General features: G+C 41.5%; 1 protein-coding gene across 1 annotated transcript; it reads right to left on the bottom strand.

Moving 5' to 3' along the window:
* Positions 1 to 20,975: 20,975 nt before the first annotated feature.
* On the bottom strand, positions 20,976 to 21,569 carry LOC147980397 (uncharacterized). The gene has a single exon (XM_087515595.1). It carries the CDS (start codon positions 21,567 to 21,569, stop codon positions 20,976 to 20,978), a length of 594 nt encoding a protein of 197 aa, XP_087371721.1.
* Between the last annotated feature and the right edge of the window lie 5,272 nt (positions 21,570 to 26,841).

Below are 26,841 nucleotides of genomic sequence, written 5' to 3'. Positions count from 1 at the left end.
TTTGTTTTGAATTCACAATTTTTTTCTAATCATGAACTTTTTCAAATTTATGAACTTTTTTAAAAATATAAACTTTTTGAAATTAAAAATTTTGTAAAATTTGAAAAATCATTTTCATAAAAAATGTGTGAAAACAAAAATTGAATCGACTGATAGACCGGTAGAGATAATGAAAGGGCGCGGCTATGTCCTGCCTACTGCGAGGCGTTAGCTTGCCTCGACTCAAGGCAACCGACTAGTGCGAGGCAGTAGCTGACTTCAAGCCTTTTTTCTTCTTCTTCTGTTAGGTTTTATGTTGCTAGTTTTTATTCCATTTTGGTATTTTCCTTTTAGTTTTTCTAAATCGTTCATTGCACTTCAAAAAAGTTAATCATGTATTTCAAAAAATATTAACGTGTATAAAAAATGTTCCTAATATAGATAAAAAAATACAATGTGCATGAAAAAAGGAGTCATCAAAACATGTATTTTTTTCAAACCTGTATAAATAATTCAGGTGTATACGGAAAATGTTCACTGTGTATGAGAAAAGTAAACATCAGAACAAATGTTTAAAAGAATGATACAATGCATATGAAAATATTTAAACATGTATAAAAATATTTTATATGTATAATAAAAAATGTATTGTACGTATTAAAAAATTAGACATCAAAACATATACATGAAAAATTCTTAATCATATATATGAAAATTAGCAAGCATGTATAAGAAAATATATCTCGTGTACAACAAAAAAATGTCTAAATATATACAGAAAAATGTAGACATGTGTTAAATAGACTTGACATCTAAAATATATTTCAGTTTTTTGTTAATCATCTACTTGAATTTATTTGAAGATGCATAAATCTTTTTCCTTGTATATTCAAAGAATGTACAATGTGTACGAAAAATAAACATTAATTATATACTTTAAGAAAAAAATAATCATATATTTTGAAAATGTTTAAAGTGTCCAAATAAATGTCCCTAATGTATACCAAAAAAAACAAAGAAAACCGAAGAATGAAAGATGAAGAACGAAATCCAGGGAAAAAAACAAGCTACAAACCGATGAAAAAAAAAGATAAAATATCAGCAGGGATACCTACGCTATAGTCTTGGGACAGACCGCTATTCCCATAGGCGATAAGGAATTCGTAGAGTAGAGGCAACCGATCAAACTAATGGGGTGTGGCCCGCGAGCCGTAGTCTACTCGGGAGCACCTGAAGCGATGTGCGGAATATCCTAACGGACGCTCGTTGCGTCAACTTGTCGAGGCTTCGCACAGAGGGAGGAGAGCGACCTAAGCGATCAAGATGGGCCGGCCCAATTAGGAAATAGCGCCCGCGCTACAGCGTCCGGTTTTAGGAACCTTCTGGAAGGTTATTGAACCGAGTTTTCACTGGTTTTATTCTGTTTGTCTTTTCTTTTTGGTTTTTTCTGTTTTTTCTTTATTTATTTTTCTGTTCCCTTATTTCATTTTTCAATTCCTTCTTCTTCTCCTTTTATTTACATTTTGTTCTTAAGAATTTCAAATTCTTTTCTAAAATTCTAAAAATGTTCAGAAGTTCAAAAAATGTTCTTGTTATTAATTATTTTTCAATAATTAAAACAATCTTCATTTTCTAAAAAATATTCCCATATTATTGAAAATATTTGCTTTTCAAAAAATGTCTATAAGTTCACTAAATGTTAACGTTCTCAAATTACGTTTGGGATTTAAAAAAATCTCCCCATTTCAAAATTTGTTCACCAATTTAAAAAGAGTTAATGTTTTCGAATTTTGTTCCGAGTTTCCATAAATGTTCCCATTTAAAGAATTGTTCGCAAATTCTAAAAAATGTTCATGTTTCAATTTTTGTTTTGGAGTTTCAAAAAATGTACGCATGTTTTAAAAAATGTTTATGTTTCCAAATTTTGTTGTGAGTTCCATAAATGTTTCCATTTAAAGAATTGTTCGCAAATTCTAAAAAATGTTCATATTTCAATTTTTGTTCGGGAGTTTCAAAAAATGTATGCACGTTTTAAAAAATGTTCATGTTTTCAAATTTTGTTGCGTGTTTCCATAAATGTTTCCATTTAAAGAATTGTTCGCAAATCCTAAAAATGTTAATTTTCAATTTTTGTCCGGGAGTTTCAAAAAATGTACGCATGTTTTAAAAACTGTTCATGTGTTCAAGTTTTGTTCGGGAGTTTAAAAAAATGTGCGAGTATCCAAAATTTGTTTTTGAATTTGAAAAATGTTTGCGTTTTCAAAAAAACTTTCACGTTCTCTATTTCTGGGAGATTTTACAAAAATGTTCCCGTTTCCAAAAATTGTTTGCATTTTTCGAATTGGTGATTTTTTTTCAATTTTTATTCACAATTTCTAAAAGCGCTCGCTGTTTCACGACCTTCACTGTTTTTCTCAAACGTAACATTTTGCGTAATAAAAGAGAAAATCCGGCTGTGCGCTCGGTTTTGTTCTTAAGATGTTGTGATGCGTTACAAACCAGGTAGCTCTCTAACTCAATTGGCAAGCTGTACTTCTTTGAAGCTTCTTGTCTCAGGTTCGAACCCAATTTAGGGTATTCTTTTTATCGAGCGCTGCATTTTTTCGTTCGGTACTGGTCGCTAGCGATATGGGCCGGCCCAGTCGGGAGATCCTCTATGCGTCAGGTCGACATTCTGCCGCAAAGAGCGGCAGATAGGACCTCCCGCGATGTGCGATCTCTTAGAGTAACTTATTGCCGGGCACCCCTTACGAGAGCCCTTCAAGGGTCACTTCAGCGCTCCGCCACCACGTGTCGCATGCTCGGCGCTTCCTCGATTTTTTTCATTTTTCAGCACACGTTTTTGGGTTTTTGATGATTCTTTTTTCTTTTTTTGGCTTTTCGTTTTTCCTGGTTTTCCGTAGGTTTAAAAAAACCAATTTTTGTGCGGAAAAACTCATTTTTTTTCTTTCGCGTGGGGCTCACATTTGCTTTTCATGTAGGCATAAGTTTGCTTCCACGAGAGGCACAACTATACCTCTCTAAAAAGGGAAAATGGTTTTTTTCTTTCTTTCGCGTGGGGCATAGATTTGCTTCTCATGGTGGCACAGGTTGACTTCACGAGAGGTGTGTCTCTCGGAAAGACAAAAAAACTTATTTCTTTTTTCTTCGAGAGGCACATATTTGCTTCTCGTGAAGTCACATTTTTGGGTCCACGAGAGGCTTAGTTGTGCCTCACAGAAAAGTAAAAAAAAACACATTTTTTCTTCTGCTAGAGGCACAGATTTGTTTCTCGTCAAGGTATAGATTTGCTTCCGCGAGAGGAACAAGTTTGCCTCACGGGAAAGGAAAACACTATTTTTTGTTCTTTCATGAGAGGCACCGATTTGATTCTCGTGAGGCACAAATTTGCTTCGAGGAGCGGCACAACTGTGCCTCTCGGAAAAGAAAAAAATCAGGCTTCCGCCTTAGTTTTCTTTTCTCTTGTTTTTTTTGGGTTTTTCATCAAAAAAGGTTCCCCGAAACCTATTAATATGGGATCTGATTTCAAAAATCTTAACACGAGAAATCCAAAGGTGAAAACACTTCGCCGTTCGCGGTTAGGACACATGGTTTAAGAGATAAAATGTTTGGAGTAAACGAATCTGCGAAAATAAAACTACCAGGTTACGACAAGCGGCGCACTTCATGTGCGCCGCTTGTTGCAACATGGGAACGTCGAAGTGATCTTTGCAAGGGATATTCCTTAATTAATGATTTTAGAGATATCCTATATGCCACTCTACTGGGCCGACCCATTAAGAGTTCATACAACGGATTTTTATTTGAAAAAACAAGAATGTGTGCGAGGGGATGCAGCGACTATATCTCGCATTAAGGGAGGCGAAACTATCTCTAGCGTTGAACTGTATAGTAATAGGCCAGCCCAATAGCGGGCACTTAAAAGAAATAGGGAGAGAAAAGGAAACATTTGCTGGGAGGATTCAAACATTGCTCTACTGGTTGAGTGCATGGGCTGCTTGCCACTGGATACAATCACGTTCGTGCTAAACAAGTAGGCCGGACCTACTTAATTCGAATAGAGCAGGGTTTCCACTATTTCTTCTCTATTTTTCCAGGTTTTTTTTTTGTTTTTTCACTGATTTTCTCTCTTTTTAATTTATTTTCTTTATTTTCCTTTTCTTCCTTTTCCCCCTTTCTTTCTTGTTTCCCCTGTTTTTTTCTTTCTTCGCCTTCTTTGTTTCTTGTTTGGTTTTCCTAGTTCTTCTCTGTTTTTTGTTTTTCTTTTGATTTTTATTTTGACTCTTCTTTGTTTCTTTTGATTTCATTCTACATTTTTCATATATGTCAACAACATTTTTCTAATACATGCCTAACATTTCTCCAATATAAATTTAACATTTTTTAATGTATGGTCAATATTTTTTCAATACACATTTTAAACATTTTTCAAATGGTTGATTAACAATTTTAAAATATAACAATAATAAATTTTTAATACTTGGTCAACATTTTTCCTAGGCACACTTTTTAAACTTTTCTCACATGCTTGATGAATACTCCCTCCATCCCATAATATAAAAGCATTTTTTACACCAACCTACTGTCAAAAATGCTTTTATATTATGGGATGAAGGGAGTAGTTTTGAAATAGAAAGATTTCACATTTTTTGAATACATGTCAACAGTTTTTCTACACACATTTCAGATTTTCCAAACGCTTGATTAACATTATTCAAACACTTGTTCAACAGTTTTTCAATGCTTGATTAGCATTTTTATATACATGAACACTTTTTCATCATTTTTTTAATACATGATCAATTGTTTTTCATTTTCTTGATTAAGATTTTTTATGCATGATAAATTTTTTATCATCTTTTAAATACACGATCAACATTTTTTCTATACATTTTCAATGATTCCCGAATGCTTGATTAACATTTTTCAAATAATTGTTCAACATTTTTCTGAATGCTTAATTAATATTTTTCAAATATTTGTCCAACATTTTCAGAATGCTTGATTAACATTTTTTCAAATACTTGTTCAACATTTTTAAAATATTTGTTCTACATTTTCGGAATGCTTGTTCAATATTTTTCAAATACTTGTTCACCATTTTTGAATGCTTGATTTACAATTTTCAAATACTTGTTGAACATTTTTTAATACTTGTTGTACATTTTCCTAATGTTGTTATAGAGTGCTTTTTGTAATGTATATTTTTAGAATATTTTAAAGTATAAAAATTATACAAAAATAAAGCAAACAACAAAAACCGAAAATGTAAAAGAAAAACATGATGTACCCTTCCGCGCGCGTGGGCTGGCCCACCGTGCTTACCCCCTTCAGCGAGTCCGAAGTTAGACTCGCTGAACGCGAGATATAGGGGCGCCCATAAAACACGGGACCTGTAGTTTGGAGCTGATCGTGGCAAGCCACCTGAGATGGAAAAGATTGTTAGTTAACAGGCAACGTGGATCTTTAAGTCAGAAGTGTGGAGTTGGCACAATTTTTTTCAGACTTTAAAACACTTTTTTTATAAAGAGTGATATTTTAAATGTGGACCTTTTTATAATCGTGAATAATCTTTAAAAACCTCAAACAATATTTTAAAATACCATATTTTTAGAAAAAAATATCTTGATTCCTTTTTGAAAGCATGAAAATTTGATTCTTTGTGCAAGTTTTAAGAAAATGGAACATTTTTTGAAATTCCTAAGAAAATTCGAATGCTCATTTTTTGGATCTATGAACACAGTTTAAATAAGGGTGTTGTTTTGAAATTCCGAGCATAATTTGGACACATGACATTTTTTGAAAGTCCTTTTTTTCAAAGCACGAATAATTTGTGAAAAAGCGATATTTATTTGAATTTGTGATTTCCTCTAAAACAGGAATATTTTTGGAGACAACCAAAGAAACTTCGAAAACGTGTACAAGTTTGAATACGTGAATTTTTTTGAACACCGGAATATTTTTTGAAACTCTCAAATAAGATTTTAAAACACGAATTAAAATTTGAAAACATGAAAAGGAACATTTTTTCAATTGTATGAACATTTGTTTTAAAAACATGAACTTCTTTTGTAACTACATTTTTAAAAATCTGAACAGATTTTAAAAATAAAATTTAACTTGGAAAAAAGAAAAAGAAAAGAAAGAAAGAGAGGGAGAGAAACAGAATAATAAAAAATAAAAAATAATAAGGGACATAAAAAACCGGTTAAGAAACATTCGAGAAGCTTCCAAAACCAGAAAAACCCGGCTGGGAACCCTCTAGAAGAAGTAGAAGAAGAAGGTTCCCAATACCAAAACGTGAAAAAGTTCTACGTATACTGCAGATGGCCCAGCTTAAATCACTCATATGTGCATTTCTCCGATAGTTAGTTTGACGCAAATGCGTCAAAAAGGGCTGGATAGGCCCTCTCCGAGCGCGGGTTGCCCCTGTGCCATTAATATGGGCAGGACATTATTACGGTTTACGATGTGTTTCGTTCCCACGTTTTTGGAAAACTAGATGATATCTCACACGTTGTTGCAGGAATATTATGCAACACATTTCAGTGTGATTCATTGTACGAAACATGAATATTTGAAGCAATAATATAAAAGGCTAAAACTAAAAATACATATAATTTATTATGTTTGATTACTATATAAATGTAAAATGTATAAATAGCATAATAGAATGAAAATTCTCATGTCCGTTTGCATGTTGAGATGTGTCTTTTTTCATGCATATTTCATGATTAAGTGGCATGCTTGCATGTTAAAAGACATATGATAGTGGGGGTGGACCCTTTTCTCATGCATGTTGTGTGATGATGTGGCATGCTTGCATGTTGAGAGAAATAGTTAGTGGAGGCTAGCTATTTAGATATAGAAGATTTATAGGACCTTCCCTAGCTGTTTTTTTAATATTTGAAATATATTTTTGAATTAGCAACAAGTTTTAAATTCATGATCATTTTTAAATTGGTGAACATTCATCAAACTGAATATTTTTGAATTCTTGGACATTATTTGATTTCAATTTCATGATTTTTTTTCGAAATTGCAAATATTATTTCAAATCAAGAATATTTCCTAATTTGTGAATAATTTTCGAAAGCAGGGATCTTTTTGAATGCGCGAACATTTCGTGAATTCGTGAATGATAACCTACAAGTATAAGGGATCGTATGTAGCCTTTTTCAATAATTAAGAGTGTCGAACCCAACGAGGAGCTAAAGGTAGAAAAAATATTCACTCAAGTTCTATCAACCACCGATATAACTCTACGTACACTTAACGTTTGCTTTACTTAGAACAAGAATAAAACTAGAAGTACTTTGCGGGAATAAAACTACGAATAAATTGCAAGGTAATAAAACCAGATAACTTTTGTCAACAAGAAAGTCATTTGTCCCTAGGCAATTTATAACTAGACCAGTAATCATTCATGCAATTTTATATGAGGGAGAGCCATGAGCTAACGTATTTTCTCTACTTGTGTCATATTCACTAATGATTGAAACTCTAGGAAGCATCCGCAACTATCAAAGATTATTAACGTAAAACCCAACCATATCACTAAGTATCAAGTCCTCTTTACTCCCATACACAATAGCGCACTTACACGGGTTTGTGTATTCTGTCACTCATGCCACCCACTATAAGCGAATTATGAACGTATTGCAACACCCTACAACAGGGATCCCTCACATTTGCATGACACGGAGGGCACCGTAGGGCAACACCATAATAAAATATACATTCATACCAACCACGACCATCGATTAGCCCATAGGACAAAATGGATCTACTCAAACATCATAAGGTAGCCATAGATCATTAGGAAATAATAAGCATTGAGCACCATGTTTAAGTAGAGATTACAGCAGGGAGAAGAGGTGTTACACTGCTGCATAGAGGGGGATAAAGTTGGTGTTGATGGTAGAAAGGTTGTTGATGTAGATCGCCGCCACGATCCTTGCCCCAGCAGCACTCCGGCGCCACCGGGAGAGAGGGAGAGAGAGCCCCCCTCCTTCTTCTTCTTCCTTGGCCTCCCCCTAGATGGGAGGAGAGTTCCCCCTCTGGTCCATGGCCTCCATGGTGGTGGAGGGGCGGGAGCACCTCCAAGATTGGATCTCCCTCTTTGTTCTCTTCTGTTTCGCGTTCCTCAGATCTGACCGAAAACCATTTCTTATATTTTCGGAGATCTGTAACTCCGATTGTGCTGAGATTTTAACATGACTTTTTCCGGATATAAGCTTCCTTGCGCCCGAAGTAGAGCTCCAACCGATGTAAGATGAGAGCACAAGACACATGGGCGCGCCTGAGGCCTGGGGCGCGCCCTGGTATATCTTGGGGGCTCTGGGCCCTTGTTTGCCTTGATTTCACCTCCCAAAAATTACAAATATTCCAAAATAATCCTTTGTAAATTTTCATCATGTTTGAACTTCGTTTGATATGGATATTCTGCGAAGCAAAAAACATGCAAAAAGAACCTGACACTGGGCACTAGATCAATATGTTATTCCAATAAATCATATAAAATATTGCCAAAAGTATGTGAAAGTTGTATAATATTGGCATGAAACAATAAAAAAATATAGATACGACGGAGATGTATCAGTGAACATATTTTGAAATCACGAATATTTTTTGAATTTAGAAGTATTTTTTAAATTCACGAACACCTTTTGAAATTATGAATATTTTTACATTTGCGAGCATTCTTTGAAATTGTGTGCATTTTTTATAATTCCTGAGATTTTTTAAAATTGATAACATTTTTCAAATTTGTGAACACTTTTAATAAATTATAGATACATTTTAGACATATCACTCATAAATGATTTTTTTGAAGTTTGCATATTTTCCTGGATTATTTGGATCAACGAAACCTCTAGGCTATGTTATGTATGTATCCACACTTAGGTTTGCATTAAGTAAATCTATTTTGACATCCATTTTTCATATCTCATAATCAAAATATGCTACGATAACTAGAATGATCCTCACATATTTAAGCATCGTTACTAGCAAGAAAGTCTCATCATAGTTACATGGTTGAGCTTTTCAAAAACCTTTTGCGATAAGTCGAGTATTACAGATGTGAAACTTTTCATCCATATAAATCTTCTTTTTATAGATCCATGGCGGCTTTAACCCCATTAGGTGGGTCAACAAAGATCTAGACCTGATTGTCCCCCATGGATCTTATTTCAAATCTAATAGCACTCTGCAATTTCCTTAGAGTCTGGGTCCATCATTGCTTCAATTACATGATACCCCATGCTTTTCTGCGAGAACCTTGTTAAAAGAAATGCAAAAATGGTTACTAAAAAATCAACTCTAATAAAAAATAACTGTAAGCATAAAAGCAATAAAAACATTTGAAGCGTCTAAAAAGAAGGGGGGGGACTTTTAGTTAAGAACCATAAAAATACAAAATCTAATGAAACAAGTAACTTATGGCTAACATGCATGAATTGATGATTTGGCACTCCATGCATAGACTAATGCAACAAGTTACAATTTATGACTTAAATGCATGGTTTGCTTATGTGACATGTTTGCATGACTAGGAAAAATAGATAGTGAGTTGTAGCTATTTTGGAATAGAGGATGTAGGCCTCGACTTATCATTGTCTAACATGTACTTTTGCAGCTTCTCCGCCGTTCATAGAGGGGTGCTTCCTTTGCCACGAGTTCCTAGATTTGACCAGTCTCGTAAGCATTATTTGTTGTGCCCTACCTAAGCGAATCCTTTTGACTTCTTTAAGTTGAACCATTCTCCCACTACTCTTCCTAGTAATAAACTCTTCCTCTCGGAAAATATAGTTTCGAATGACAACCACTTTTCCCTCTTCTCGGTTGTAGAAGTGATATCCCAAAGGTTTTTTGGATAGCCATGAAAACGCACTTTTCTTTTTTGGGTGCTAGCTATTACAGATGTTCCTTATACTTAAGTTCAAACAAAAATGCCATTGAGGCCCCAACCCAAGGGTTTGTAGAAAGAAGAAAGTTTTTCCCTAAGTGAGAACCAAGTTTACCAATCCACATAGTTCTCCTATGAGCCCATGATCATCCCTTCACTCAACTATGAAACTTTTACTTAGTCTCCATACTCCTAGTGAGGTTGCCAGTCTTACTCTTTTATTTACTAGGATTAGTGTATCGAGTGTTTGGAATGAGCTCTTATATGCAAAGGAAATTAAAATTCAGAATATTTAAGAGTAGAAAAAAATAAAATGAGGTTGTATTTGTAAGGAATAAAGGAAGAAAATTCACAACTTCACAAGTGGCATCTATCCAAGTTAGCATAGGTGTGGTGAACACACTGCACTTGTGTATTCATCAAATTGCAGTGTTTACGTTCGATCATACATATCAGAATTTCATTGAGCCATTGCATCCCTATATCTACATCGTTATTCAACTGCATCTATAACTAATACTCCACTTCAAGACCGAAATCTATCATGCATGCCAAAGTATTAAATAAAAATAGAGCATTGCATTAAGCAAGGTGACATAATGTTGATAGTATGTTCTCTTGACCTCCAGCTCATTGATGTCTACTACACAACCTTCTTCTTGTAGACTCGTGTTGGGCCTCCAAGTACAGAGTTTTGTAGGACAGTAGCAATTTTCCCTCAAGTGGATGACCTAAGGTTTCTCAATCCGTGGGAGGCGTAGGATGGAGATGGTCTCTCTCAAACAACCCTGCAGCCAAATAATAAAAAGTCTCTTGTGTCCCCAACACACCAAATACAATGGTAATTTGTATAGGTGCACTAGTTCGGCGAAGAGATGGTGATACAAGTGTAATATGTATAGTAGATATTGATTTTTGTAATAGGAACAATAAAAAACAGCAAGGTAGCAATTGATAAAATGGAGCACAAACAGTATTGCAATGCTTGAAAATGAGGCCTAGGGTCCGTACTTTCGCTAGTGCGATCTCTCAACAATGCTAATCTAATTGGATCATATAACCACCCCTTAACGTGCAATGAAGAATCACTCCAAAGTTCTTACCTCGTGGAGAACATAAGAAGAAATTGTTTGTAGGGTACGAAACCACCTCAAATCTATTCTTTCCGATCAATCTATCCTAGAGTTCGTACAAAAATAACACAAAGCTATTCTTTTCGACCGATCTAATCAAGAGTTCGTACTAAAATAACACCATATGATACACATCAACCAACTCTAATGTCACCTAGATACTCCAATGTCACCGCGAGTATCCGTGAGTTGATTATACGATATGCATAAAACAATTTCAGATTCATAATACTCAATCCAACACAAAGAACCTCAAAAAGTGCCCGAAGATTTTTACCGGAGAAACAAACACGAGAACGTGCATCAACCCCTATGCATAGATTACCCCAATGTCACCTCGGGAATCCGTGAGTTGAGTGCTAAAACATACATCAAGTGAATCAATAGAACATCCCATTGTCACCACAGATATCCCATCGCAAGACATACATCAAGTGTTCTCAAATCCAATACTCAATCCAACATAACGAAACCTCAAAGAGCAAGACTAAATTCATCACAAGAAGATAGAGGGGGAGAAACACCATATGATCCAACTATAGTAACAAAGCTCGCGGTACATCAAGATTGTGCCAAATCAAGAACACGAGAGAGAGAGAGATAAAACACAAAGCTACTGGTACATACCCTCAACCCCAAGGGTGAACTACACCCTCCTCGTCATGGAGAGTGTCGGGATGATGAAGATGGCCACCGGTGATGGTTTCCCCCTCTGGCAGGGTGCCGGAACGAGCTCCCGATTGGTTTTTCGTGGCTACAGAGGCTTGCGGCTGCGGAACTCCCGATCTAGGTTTATTTCTGGGGGTTTCTGGATTTATAGGAATTTTTGGCGTTGGTTTCACGTCAGGGGGGTCCACAAGTCAGCGACAAGGCAGGGGGGCGTGCCCTAGGGGGGGCGCCCTCCACCCTTTTGGATGCCTCATGGTGAAGGAAATATGCCCTAGAGGCAATAATAAAGTTATTATATATATTTCCTTATATCATGATAAATGTTTATTTATTCATGCTAGAATTGTATTAACCGGAAACATAATACATGTGTGAATACATAGACAAACAGAGTGTCACTAGTATGCCTCTACTTGACTAGCTCGTTGATTAAAGATAGTTGTGTTTCCTAACCATAGACATGAGTTGTCATTTGATTAATGGGATCACATCATTAGGAGAATGATGTGATTGACTTGACCCATTCCGTTAGCATAACACTTGATCGTTTGGTTTGTTGCTATTGCTTTCTTCATGACTTATACATGTTCCTATGACTATGAGATTATGCAACTCCCGTTTACCGGAGGAACACTTTGTGTGCTACCAAACGTCACAATGTAACTGGGTGATTATAAAGGTGCTCTACCGGTGTCTCCGAAGGTACTTGTTGGGTTGGTGTATTTCGAGATTAGGATTTGTCACTCCGATTGTCGGAGAGGTATCTCTGGGCCCTCTCGGTAATGCACATCACATAAGCCTTGCAAGCATTGCAACTAATAAGTTAGTTGCGGGATGATGTATTACGGAACGAGTAAAGAGATTTGCCGGTAACGAGATTGAACTAGGGATTGAGATACCGACGATCAAATCTCGGGCAAAGTAACATACCGATGACAAAGGGAACAACGTATGTTGTTATGCGGTCTGACCGATAAAAGATCTTCGTAGAATATGTAGGAGCCAATATGAGCATCCAGGTTCCGCTATTGGTTATTGACCGGAGACGTGTCTCGGTCATGTCTACATTGTTCTCGAACCCGTAGGGTCCGCACGCTTAACGTTACGATGACAGTTTCATTATGAGTTTATATATTTTGATGTACCAAAGGTTGTTCGGAGTCCCGGATGTGATCACGGACATAACAAGGAGTCTTGAAATAGTCAAGACATAAAGATTGATATATTGGACGACTATATTCGGACACAGGAATGGTTCCGGGAGTTATTGGATATAAAACGGAGTACCGGGGGTTACCGGAACCCCCTGGAGGGTTAATGGGCCTCATGGGCCCAAAGTGGAGCAGAGGAGGGGCGGCCAGGGCAGGCTGCCCGCCCCCTCCCCCTCTAGTCCGAATTGGACAAGGAGGGAGCCCCCCCTTTCCTTTCTCTCCTCTCTCCCTTCCTTCCCCCTCTCCTAGTTGGACAAGGAAAGGAGGGAGTCCTACTCCCGGTAGGAGTAGGACTCCTCCCTGGCGCGCCTCCTCCTGGCCGGCCGCCCCTCCCCCTTGCTCCTTTATATACGGGGCAGGGGGCACCTCTAGACACAACAATTGATCCTTGAGATCTATTAGCCGTGTGCGGTGCCCTCCTCCACCATAATCCTCGATAATATTGTAGCGGTGCTTAGGCGAAGCCCTGCGATGGTATAACATCAAGATCGTAACCACGCCGTCATGCTGACGGAACTCTTCCCCGACATTCTGCTGGATCAGAGTCCGGGGATCGTCATCGAGCTGAACGTGTGCTAGAACTCGGAGGTGCCGTAGTTTCGGTGCTTGATCGGTTGGGCCGTGAAGACGTACGACTACATCAACCGCATTGTGCTAACGCTTCCGCTTCCGGTCTACGAGGGTACGTAGACAACATTCTCCCCTCTCGTTGCTATGCATCACCATGATCTTGCGTGTGTGTAGGAATTTTTTTGAAATTACTACGTTCCCCAACAGTGGCATCCGAGCCAGGTTTTATGCGTTGATGTTATGCACGAGTAGAACACAAGTGAGTTGTGGGCGATATAAGTCATACTGCTTACCAGCATGTCATATTTTGGTTCGGCGGTATTGTTGGATGAAGCGGCCCGGACCGACATTACGCGTATAATTACGCGAGACTGGTTCTACCGACGTGCTTTGCACACAGGTGGCTGGTGGGTGTCAGTTTCTCCAACTTTAGTTGAACCAAGTGTGGCTACGCCCGGTCCTTGCGAAGGTTAAAACAGCACCAACTTGACAAACTATCATTGTGGTTTTGATGCGTAGGTAAGAACGGTTCTTGCTAAGCCCGTAGCAGCCACGTAAAACTTGCAACAACAAAGTAGAGGACGTCTAACTTGTTTTTGCAGGGCATGTTGTGATGTGATATGGTCAAGACATGATGCTAAATTTTATTGTATGAGATGATCATGTTTTGTAACCAAGTTATCAGCAACTAGCAGGAGCCATATGGTTGTCGCTTTATTGTATGCAATGCAACCGCGATGTAATGCTTTACTTTATCACTAAGCGGTAGCGATAGTCGTGGAAGCATAAGATTGGCGAGACGACAACGATGCTACGATGGAGATCAAGGTGTCGCGCTGGTGACAATGGTGATCATGACGGTACTTCGGAGATGGAGATCACAAGTACAAGATGATGATGGCCATATCATATCACTTATATTGATTGCATGTGATGTTTATCTTTTATGCATCTTATCTTGCTGTGATTGACGGTAGCATTATAAGATGATCCCTCACTAAATTATCAAAGTATAAGTGTTCTCCCTGAGTATGCACCGTTGCGAAAGTTCTTCGTGCTGAGACACCACGTGATGATCGGGTGTGATAGGCTCTACGTTCAAATACAACGGGAGCAAAACAGTTGCACACGCGGAATACTCAGGTTAAACTTGACGAGCCTAGCATATAACAGATATGGCCTCGGAACACGGAGACCGAAAGGTCGAGCGTGAATCATATAGTAGATATGATCAACATAGTGATGTTCACCATTGAAACTACTCCATCTCACGTGATGATCGGACATTGTTTGGTTGATTTGGATCACGTGATCACTTAGAGGATTAGAGGGATGTCTATCTAAGTGGGAGTTCTTAAGTAATATGATTAATTGAACTTTAATTTATCATGAACTTAGTCCTGGTAGTATTAGCATATCTATGTTGTAGATCAATAGCTCGCGATATTGCTCCCCGTTTAATTTTTATATGTTCCTAGAGAAAATTAAGTTGAAAAATGTTAGTAGCAATGATGCGGATTGGATCCGTGATCTGAGGATTATCCTCATTGCTGCACAGAAGAATTATGTCCTTGATGCACCTCTAGGTGACAGACCTATTGCAGGAGCAGATGCAGACGTTCTGAATGTTTGGCTAGCTCAATATGATGACTACTTGATAGTTTAGAGCACCATGCTTAACGGCTTAGAATCGGGACTTCAAAGACGTTTTGAACGTCATGGAACATATGAGATGTTCCAGGAGTTGAAGTTAATATTTCAAGCAAATACCCGAGTTGAGAGATATGAAGTCTCCAACAAGTTCTATAGCTAAAAGATGGAGGAGAATAGCTCAAGGAGTGAGAATGTGCTCAAATTGTCTGGGTACTACAATCGCTTGAATCAAGTGGGAGTTAATCTTCCAGATAAAATAGTGATTGACAGAATTCTCTAGTCACCATCACCAAGTTAGTAGAACTTTGTGATGAACTATGATATGCAAGGGATAACGGAAACGATTCCCAAGCTCTTCATAATGCTGAAATCGACGAAGGTAGAAATCAAGAAAAATATCAAGTGTTGATGGTAGACAAGACCACTAGTTTCAAGAAAAGGGCAAAGGGAAGAAGGGGAACTTCAAGAAGAACGGCAAGCAAGTTGCTGCTCAAGTGAAGAAGCCCAAGTCTGGTCCTAAGCCTGAAACTAAGTGCTTCTACTGCAAAGGGACTGGTCACTGGAAGCGGAACTGCCCCAAGTATTTGGCGGATAAGAAGGATGGCAAAGTGAACAAAGGTATATTTGATATACAGATTATTGATGTGTATTTTACTAGTGTTCTTAGCAACCCCTCAGTATTTGATACTAGTTCAGTTGCTAAGAATAGTAACTTGAAACGGGAGTTGCAGAATGAACAGAGACTAGTTAAGGGTGAAGTGACGATGTGTATTGGAAGTGGTTCCAAGATTGATATGATCATCATCGCACACCCCCTATACTTTCGGGATTAGTGTTGAACCTAAAATAAATGTTATTTAGTGTTTGCGTTGAGCATGAATATGATTGGATCATGTTTATTGCAATACAGTTATTCATGTAAACTAGAGAATAATTGTTGTTCTGTTTACATGAATAAAACCTTCTATGGTCATACACCCAATGAAAATGGTTTGTTGGATCTCGATCGTAGTGATACACATTTTCATAATATTGAAGCCAAAAAATGCAAAGTTAATAATGATAGTGCAACTTATTTGTGGCACTGCCGTTTAGGTCATATTGGTGTAAAGCGCATGAAGAAAATCCATGCTGATGGACTTTTGGAATCACTTGATTATGAATCAGTTGATGCTTGCGAACCATGCCTCATGGGCAAGATGACTAAGACTCTGTTCTCCGGAACAATGGAGCGAGCAACAGATTTGTTGGAAATCATACATACTGATGTATGTGGTCTGATGAATATTGAGGCTCGCAACAGGTATCATTATTTTCTGATCTTCACAGATGATTTGAGCAGATGTGAGTATATCTACTTGATGAAACAGAAGTCTGAAATATTTGAAAAGTTCAAAGAATTTCAGAGTGAAGTGGAGAATCATCGTAACAAAAATAAAAGTTTCTACGATATGATCGCAGAAGTAAAATATTTGAGTTACGAGTTTGGCCTTCAGTTAAAATAATGTGAAATAGTTTCACTACTCATGCCACCTGGAACACCACAGTGTAATGGTGTGTCCGAACGTCGTAACCGTGCTTTATTAGATATGGTGCGATCTATGATGTCTCTTACCGATTACCACTATCGTTTTGGGGTTATGCATTAGAGACAGCTGCATTCACGTTAAATAGGGCACCATCTAAATCCGTTGAGATGACACCGTATGAACTATGGTTTGGCAAGAAACCTAAGCTATCATTTCTTAAAGTTTGAGGTTGCAATGCTTATGTGAAAAAGTTTCAAGCTGATAAGCTCTAACCCAAATCGGAGAAGTGCGTCTTCATAGGATACCCAAAAGAATATGTTGGGTACACCTTCTATCATAGATCCGAAGGCAATATATTCGTTGCTTTGAATGGATCCTTTCTAGAAAAGGAGTTTCTCTCGAAAGAAGTGAGTGGGAGGAAAGTAGAACTTGATGAGGTAACTGTACCTGCTCCCTTATTGGAAAGTAGTTCATCACAGAAATCTGTTCCTGTGACTACTACACCGATTAGTGAGGAAGCTAATGATGATGATCATGTAACTTCAGATCAAGTTACTACCGAACCTCGTAGGTAAACCAGAGTGAGATCCGCACTAGAGTGGTACGGTAATCCTGTTCTGGAGGTCATGTTACTTGACCATGACGAGCCTACGAACTATGAGGAAGCGATGATGAGCCCAGATTCCACGAAATGGCTTGAGGCCATGAAATTTGAGATGAGATCCATGTATGAGAACAAAGTATGGACTTTGATTGACTTGCCCAATGATCGGCGAGCCATTGAGATTAAATGGATCTTCAAGAGGAAGACGGACGCTGATAGTAGTGTTACTATCTACAAAGCTAGAATTGTCGCAAAAAGGTTTTCGACAAGTTCAAGGTGTTGACTACGATGAGAGTTTCTCACTCGTATCTATGCTTAAGTCTGTCCGAATCATGTTAGCAATTGTCGTATTTTATGAAATCTGGCAAATGGATAAACAAAACCGCATTCCTTAATGGATTTATTAAAGAAGAGTTGTATATGATGCAACCAGAAGGTTTTGTCAATCCTAAAGGTACTAACAAAATATGCAAGCTCCAGTGATCCATCTATGGACTGGTGCAAACATCTCGGAGTTGGAATATACGCTTTGATAAGTTGATCAAAGCATATAGTTTTATACAGACTTGTGGTGAAGTCTGTATTTACAAGAAAGTGAGTGGGAGCACTACATCATTTCTGATAAGTATATGCGAATGACATATTGTTGATCGGAGATAATGTAGAATTATTCTGCAAAGCATAAAGGAATGTTTGAAAGGAGTTTTTCAAAGAAAGACCTCGGTGAAGCTGCTTACATATTGAGCATCAAGATCTATAGAGATAGATCAATACGTTTGATAATTTTTTTCAATGAGTACATACCTTGACAAGATTTTGAAGTAGTTCAAAATGGAACAGTTAAAGAAGGAGTTCTTGCCTGTGTTACAAGGTGTGAAATTGAGTAAGACTCAAAACCCGACCACGGCAGAAGATAGAGAGAGGATGAAAGTCATTCCCTATGCCTCAGCCATAGGTTCTATAAAGTATGCCATGCTGTGTACCAGACCTATTGTATACCCTGCCCTGAGTTTGGCAAAGGAGTACAATAGTGATCTAGGAGTAGATCACTGGACATTGGTCAAAATTATCCTTAGTGGAATAAGGATATGTTTCTCGATTATGGAAGTGACAAAAGATTCGTCGTAAAGGGTTACGTCGATGCAAATTTTGACACTGATCCAGATGACTCTAAATCTCAATATGGATACATATTGAAAGTGGGAGCAATTAGCTAGAGTAGCTCTGTGCAGAGCATTGTTGACATAGAAATTTTCAAAATACTTACGGATCTGAATGTGGCAGACCCGTTGACTAAAATTCTCTCACAAGCAAAACATGATCACACCTCAGTACTCTTTGGGTGTTAATCACATAGCGATGTGAACTAGATTATTGACTCTAGTAAACCCTTTGGGTGTTGGTCACATGTCAATGTGAACTATGGGTGTTAATCACATGGTGATGCGAACTATTGATGTTAAATCACATGGCGATGTGAACTAGATTATTGACTCTAGTGCAAGTGGGAGACTGAAGGAAATATGCCCTAGAGGCAATAATAAAGTTATTATATATTTCCTTATATCATGATAAATGTTTATTATTCATGCTAGAATTGTATTAACCGGAAACATAATACATGTGTGAATACATAGATAAACAGAGTGTCACTAGTATGCCTCTACTTGACTAGCTCGTTGATTAAAGATGGTTATGTTTCCTAACCATAGACATGAGTTGTCATTTGATTAATGGGATCACATCATTAGGAGAATGATGTGATTGACTTGACCCATTCCATTAGCATAGCACTTGATCGTTTAGTTTGTTGCTATTGTTTTCTTCATGACTTATACATGTTCCTATGACTATGAAATTATGCAACTCCCGTTTACCGGAGGAACACTTTGTGTGCTACCAAACGTCACAATGTAACTGGGTGATTATAAAGGTGCTCTACAGGTGTCTCCGAAGGTACTTGTTGGGTTGGCGTATTTCGAGATTTGGATTTGTCACTCCGATTATCGGAGAGGTATCTCTGGGCCCTCTCGGTAATGCACATCACATAAGCCTTGCAAGCATTGCAACTAATAAGTTAGTTGCGGGATGATGTATTACGGAACGAGTAAAGAGACTTGCCGGTAACGAGATTGAACTAGGGATTGAGATACCGACGATCAAATCTCGGGCAAGTAACATACCGATGACAAAGGGAACAACGTACGTTGTTATGCGGTCTGACCGATAAAAGATCTTTGTAGAATATGTAGGAGCCAATATGAGCATCCAGGTTCCGCTATTGGTTATTGACTGGGGACGTGTCTCGGTCATGTCTACATTGTTCTCGAACCCATAGGGTCCGCACGCTTAACGTTACGATGATAGTTTCATTATGAGTTTATATATTTTGATGTACCTAAGGTTGTTCGGAGTTCCGGATGTGATCATGGACATAACGAGGAGTCTCGAAATAGTCAAGACATAAATATTGATATATTGGACGACTATATTCGGACACAGGAATGGTTCCGGGAGTTATTGGATATAAAACGGAGTACCGGGGGTTACCGGAACCCCCTGGAGGGTTAATGGGCCTCATGGGCCCAAAGTGGAGCAGAGGAGGGGCGGCCAGGGCAGGCTGCCCGCCCCCTCCCCCTCTAGTCCGAATTGGACAAGGAGGGAGCCCCCCCTTTCCTTTCTCTCCTCTCTCCCTTCCTTCCCCCTCTCCTAGTTGGACAAGGAAAGGAGGGAGTCCTACTCCCGGTAGGAGTAGGACTCCTCCCTGGCGCGCCTCCTCCTGGCCGGCCGCCTCTCCCCCTTGCTCCTTTATATACGGGGACAGGGGGCACCTCTAGACACAACAATTGATCCTTGAGATCTATTAGCCGTGTGCGGTGCCCTCCTCCACCATAATCCTCGATAATATTGTAGCAGTGCTTAGGCGAAGCCCTGCGACGGTATAACATCAAGATCGTCACCACGCCGTCGTGCTGACGGAACTCTTCCCTGACATTCTGCTGGATCGGAGTCCGGGGATCGTCATCGAGCTGAACGTGTGCTAGAACTCGGAGGTGTCGTAGTTTCGGTGCTTGATCGGTCGGGCCGTGAAGACGTACGACTACATCAACCGCGTTGTGTTAACGCTTCCGCTTCCGGTCTACGAGGGTACGTAGACAACACTCTCCCCTCTCGTTGCTATGCATCACCATGATCTTGCGTGTGCGTAGGAATTTTTCTGAAATTACTACGTTCCCCAACACATGGTTCCTATGGTCCATCTTTGATACTCCGTGGGCTTCTTCTGGTCCGTAAAAAATCGTCGTAAAGTTTCAGCTCGTTTGGACCCCGTTTGGTATTCCTTTTCTGTAAAACTCAAAAACAAAGAAAAAACAGAAACTGGCACTGGGCTCTAGGTTAATAGGTTATAGCATCTCCAACAGGCACCCAACGCGGCGCGCGCAAAAAACAGCTTTAGCGCGCGCCCATCGCCTGGTTTGGCACGGCGCGCTGCGCCCGCTCCAGCAGCCGCGCTAAAATGCAGCGCGCTCGCGCCGCTCCAGCAGCGCACAAAAAATGCAGCGCGCACACAACATTTTTTTTAATTTTCGAACGCATAGATAAAATAAAAACTAGATAGATTGCATAAATAAAAAACGATACAAAGGTATTTTACATCGGTGCAACTAGATAGATAGTTCGAAAGCATAGATAAACTACGGCGCAACTAGATAGAAACTACTCTAAGTCGCTATCATCATCACCATTATCATCCTCGGCGGTGTCGTCCGAGGTGTCTAGCCAGATGTCCAGCCACCGATCATCGTTCGGCGCGAAGAACGACTGCCCACCTGCTGCAACGATGTCGGACTGCGCATTCGCCAACGCCTTCCGCTCACACCTTTCCAATCGCGTCTCGCGGCGCCTTCGCGTGTCCTCCTCGCGGCGCCTTGCCCAGTAGGCCTGCTCGTAGGCGACGTCCTCCGGGTGGCGCTGGCGCCACTCCGCCATGACCCGCTCGTCCTCCTGGGCGACGAGGAGGCGGCGTTGCCGCTCGGCGTGCTCCGCACGGTCTTCCGCCGTGTTCAGACGAGGCAGAGGGGCGAGGTTGAGCGCTTGCTGGAGCATGTGCACATCTTGAAAGTTCATCTGGCCGCGCGGCCGGTCTAGGCGCCACGCCGCCGCGTCGTACGCGCAGGCGGCCTCGCGCGCCGTCCCGTACATGCCGAGGCCGAGCCGGAGTTCGCCGGAGCGTATCTCCGTGGTGTAGCAGCCGTTGGGGCGCAGGCGGACGCCGTGGTAGCCGGACGCTCCTTGACGATGCGGCGGCATGGCGGCGCGTCGGTGGCGGGGCGCTGGAGCGGCGCGCGGCAGAGAGGGAGAGGAAGAGGGGAAGATGAAGTGTGGAGAAGCGTGTGGCGAAGCGGCGCGCAGCTTTATAGGCGCGCGCAAAGCGGCGCGCCAAATCTTGCGCGCGAGCTGGCGCCTTTTCGCGCGCGCGCAAACGGTTCCGGCGCGCGCTTGTTTCCCGCGGCCGCTGGAGCGCGGCAAACCGCCCCGCGCGCTTAAAGCTGGGTTTACCGCGCGCGCGCGTCGTTTGGGGCGTCTGTTGGAGATGCTCTTAGTCTCAAAAATAATATAAAATAGCATATAAATGCATATAAAACATCCAAAACAGATAATATAATAGCATGAAACAATCAAAAATTATAGATATATTGAAGACGTATCACTCATCATCGGAAGAACTAGGCAATTTTCGTTTTATGCTTAGTGACAATAACACAATACAATGCTTTATTCCTTTCTCTCGCTGGTATAGGAATTTTCAAGGTTAAAACCAATCAACATACACCACTCCCTCTTGGAGACTATTCATCTAAACATGCCACTGGAAGACTAATAGATCAGGGAGCATGCACTATAAATCACGCAACAAAGAAAAATAATATACCAAACAGAAATCCATATATAATCTGACAAATCATCACATCACAACAAGCACACCAAGAAATACATCATATTGCTCACAATCATGTTAAGCCACTCATCTGATCTTTGTATTGAAGAACGGGAGAGAGGAGATGCCACATAGCTATTTTTATGGTCCCATAGTTCAATGAGGACTACTCACACATGGTTATTGGAGCAACAAAGTCGATGAAGAAGGCTCCATCAACAATTCCCCTCTCTAGCAGAGTATTAAAAAAAGACCCCACATAGGATCGCCTCACAATGTGTAGCGGCGACGGTGTAAAAATTCTTCCTTACTTAGGTTTAGGGCAAGGGGGTAAATATAGTCATAGATGTGAAGAGGCGGTAGAGGAGAGGCTTGTGGTCCCCACATGACATAGCCATGGAGCAAAGGCCTGGGTGCGTGGGCTCACCACATGGTGACCTAGAGCCACCCCTCCCACATTACTTTGCTCCCATGTGGTCTCCTATTGATTTCTTTCGACAACGTATTTTTTTATTTTTTGGCCCCCCAAAGTATTTATTTTTTGCATAAAAATAGCAACTAACACTTGACACGGAATTTAGAGGTTAGTCCAATACAACTAAAAGAAAAGTGTGCCAAAATTATATGAATGATATACATATAGCATGGCCATAATTTTTTTATAGATGAGTTGGAGACATATCACTAGCTTGTTTGATCAAAATCTCTTGACATGTGGATCACAACTCCAAATTTTTAGAAAAGATAAATCATGTTTCTTTACAGTCCAAATCGCATATGGTAGCTTGTCAAGGATTTAGATGGTATCCTATTTAGTGTGAAAGTTGCTGTTTCTATAACATAACTTCAAAATGATAATTGTAGACCCCATTGGCTCATCATTGATCGAAGGAAGAAGTGCATATTTCAACCTTAAACTAATGACCCAATTTGATTTACAACCCCCACTGCGAAGCAGTTAGGTCACAACCATGAAATTCCGACACCGTTCAATTTAACCCCTCTACGATGGTTTTGCCGTGATGTGGCACCCGCTCCCACATGTCATGCTAACACATACAAACATTATGTACTAATGCATAGTAAATAAGTAATCCAAAGGTTAAATTGCAAAACACCAAAAGGATAGGGATTTCCCTTTCTTCTCCGTGTGAGTTGGGGTTCTTTCAGCCACCACCGCTGCTTGAAGCTACGCCACTGAGTCGTTGCTGTTAGGAATGATGCCACAGCAACTTGAAGTGACTCCCCTGGAGCCCACTCTCCAACTCGCCGCTAGACAAGCTCTGCATTGATCCTCGCATCAGTAGTCCCATTCTACACACAAACCACATCCTTCCCATGGAGAACCATCGTTGATGGTCAATAGCCGGTGACCTTTCCCACATGGTCGGCGACTCTACACCCTCCCCCATCCCTAGGCATGCATGCGCCGCCATCTTCTAGTTGCTGTGGCACCTCTCCTCGCTTTGCCTCGGTTGAGACCACTGCCTTGCTGTACTAGGCATGAGCTAGCTCGACGTGAGGCCGAAGTGGCATTTGGAGAGGCAGGGCATGTCGAGATGACCAGCGAGGCGCTATCCATACCGTCATGGGCCAAGCGTCCCAACCCCCCCTGCGAGTGGAGGAGCTTTGGGCCGAGGAGGAGTTTGTGGCGTTGCGTGCGACCCCAGACCAGCTAGGCGGGGAGGAGCTCGTGGATGCACATGTGACCTCTGACTTGTGCGGATGAGCTCAAGGCAATGTCAAGCTACAACAACACGAAGGAGATGACACCGCACCGGGATTGGAGAGGAATGTGGCGGCGGGGGACCGGGGGGGGGGGGGGGGGGGACGGACGAGGAAGAAGATGATTATTGTATGGCATGTGGGACCGACAAAAATATGTTATATTTTCATGACTCAATGCGACATCAACGTTGACTAGGCAATCTGGATGTTACGCAAGTCAAACTGAACGGTGTCGAAAGTTTAGCGTTGTGTACCAACCAATTTTGGAGTTGGGGGCTGTAAATTTAACTAGGGCACGAGTTCACAGTTGAAATATGCAATTCTCCCTTTTTTCGATGGAAACCTTCGATCTATCCATCTTCAATCATGGCAATACAATGGACACCAGAAATAATAAATTACATCCAGATTTGTAGACACCTAGCGACGACGACAAACACTGAAGCGAGCCAGGAAAATTTGTTGTAGTAGACAATTAGAAAGTCGTCGTGGTAAGGCCACATAGGACCAGCGCATAAAACAGCAACCATCACCGATGAAGAGTAGCGTAGAACGAAAGGATCCAATCTGAAGACACACAAATGTAGAAAAACAATGAACAAATCCGAGTAAATCCACCAAAGATAGATCCGCCGGAGACACACCTCCACACGCTCATCGACGATACTAGACGCATCACCGGGATGGGGACTAGGCGGGGAGAATCTTATTTCATCTTCAGAGAACCGTCGCCGTCTCGTCTTTCTGAGCAGGACACAAACCCTAACAAAATTTGAAGAAACATCTAAAAAAGGAGCCCTTGCCGCTGGCAAGGGCCGAGATCGACCAGCCTCCGTGGCCCTAAGGCCACCAAAGATGAGACAGACCGATGGCGACGCTGGCGGGAGGGAAAGGAACCCTAGTCTTTTTTGGAGCTGAGGCGGCTGCATGACTTGTTATCGATTGCTACACTTGCCACTTTACCGAAACATATCCAACAAAGCTCGGTTACGCCTTTTGTATACCCCATTAATTTGAGGTGTAAGTTATAGAACGGTTCCACAACTCTTAAGATGATTACTAAGCCCGTGACTCAAATATTTGGTGCCAAAAAAATGAACAAATTTAATTTTCAAAGGTTCATGGAGGATTGTTGCATTTCTTTTTTTATAAAAAAACATCAACCAGATGTGGCTACGTGCGGTGAAAGTGGTCATACAAGTAAGTGTCGGGGTGTGAATTCCAAAGGAAAAATGAGCTTCAAAAGAAGCCTCAGCTGGCAGGAAGGCATTCCAAGCTATGGTGTCCCATACATCCAACCACAATTGCATGGTCACATCGGTCGGGACATATACGACCATGTAGACCTGTAACACAAGCCATTGAATTTGAGCCGTCCGATTAGAAAGATCTAACGGTTGATATGAATTGCTACTCGTATACTATATTGGAGTATAGAAAAGCATGTCCGTAGCAGGTGAACCTCAAAATTTATATACAGCCAACCTGACCGCACAAACGCATTAGTTCATGGAATATGTACCAAGACCTAATCAAGCAAGCCAATAGGGAACCTTACCTTGTTGGTAAACAACACACACATCCAACAAAATCAACAAAGAACCTGCACATGGAAAGGAACATGAAAGAATAAATTTAGATATTCAGAAAATAAATGGAGCAAAAGAAAGTGACTAACCTGAACCCAATAGAACCATCGCAAGGCCTCCGGTTAGAGGATAGACCAGTCCAAAACTTACAGCAAGCTGCAAGAACACAACACTGTAATGGATCAAATCGAAGAGCAGCAAAGCGTAAATTGAAAAGGGAAAAAGGAAAAGCATAAGGGATAGGCCAAACCACCCGAAATCCTTCTCGACCTTCTCTATTGTGGGGCGATGGCACCGTGGATGGCCTTCTCTGCAGCCAGCGCTCCCCGTACGTCGAGGACAACGGCGACAACGCCGCACTTCACATGCCCAGTCCAGAGGCGGAGGGAGAAGAGACAGGTGCAGCAGTGGCGCGGGATGGCCGAGCACATAGAAGAAGGGGCACAGGGGTCACCAGCGGCGGCAGGGGCGGGGAGACGCGAAGAGGCTACTGCGGCGTAGGGAGAGCATGTCGCGTCGACCCGCTGGTCCACGCAGCTCCGCACGCGCGGCGAGCTCCCGCTGCTCGCCGCCCTATCACCGCATCCTCGCCAGCCCCGCACGCTCGCGGTCGCCGCTGCCTGCTGCTGCGCTATTGTTGCTGCCGCCCACAGATGCGCCAGCCGCCCGCGCCCGCGCCGCCTCGCCAGCCCTGCGTGCTCGCTGCAGCCCGCCCCTGGCCTCGCCTCCGGCCGCCGCTGTTCGCCCGCCGCACCGGCCCCCGCCCGTCGCGCCCAGCTGCCCCTGCTCGCCCGCTGCCGCCCCGCTAGCCGCATGCTGGCCGCGTCACGGTCAGCCACGGCCTACGTGCGGGCGTGCCCAGCCCCTGCAGCAGGAGGAGGAGAGGCGGCAGAGGCAGGGGGGAGAGCAGCCATCCCCGCTCGCCCGCTGCCGCTGGACGCCCCGCATGCTCGCCGTGCTGCGGTCAGACGCACTGGGGCTTCGAGGGGAGGAGGAGAGTAGGAGGCGGAGCACCGCGGCCGGCGGCGAGCGGGGCTAGGGTTTGGAGGGAGGAGAGAGCTGAGTTGGGAGGAGGGAGCCGAGGCGGCAGGAAGAGGAGAGTGGCGGCCAGGTCCTCCCCACACCAGCGGTTGGCTTTTATACGCCCATGTGCGAAATGACGAAAATGCCCTCAGCGGGACACCGAATTAATAGGCGGTGGCATGAGCGATTTAAAGGCGACGTGGAGGCCTTGGTCCTGCCTAGCAGTTCTTGAGGCTTTATATGTTTAATAAAAGATGCAAAGCATTGTTCTAAATAACAGCAAGCAAATCCTAACAAAATAAAT

The sequence above is a fragment of the Triticum urartu genome, chromosome 3A (genome assembly GCF_056163025.1).
Source record: "Triticum urartu cultivar PI428250 chromosome 3A, HENAU_Tu73, whole genome shotgun sequence".
NCBI lineage: Eukaryota > Viridiplantae > Streptophyta > Magnoliopsida > Poales > Poaceae > Triticum > Triticum urartu.
This window is presented reverse-complemented; position numbering and strand designations above follow the sequence as displayed.

What these genes read in the sequence shown, in the direction of transcription:
- LOC147980397 (XM_087515595.1), bottom strand. Translation starts at nt 21,569, where the DNA reads ATGCCGCCGCATCGTCAAGGAGCGTCCGGCTACCACGGCGTCCGCCTG.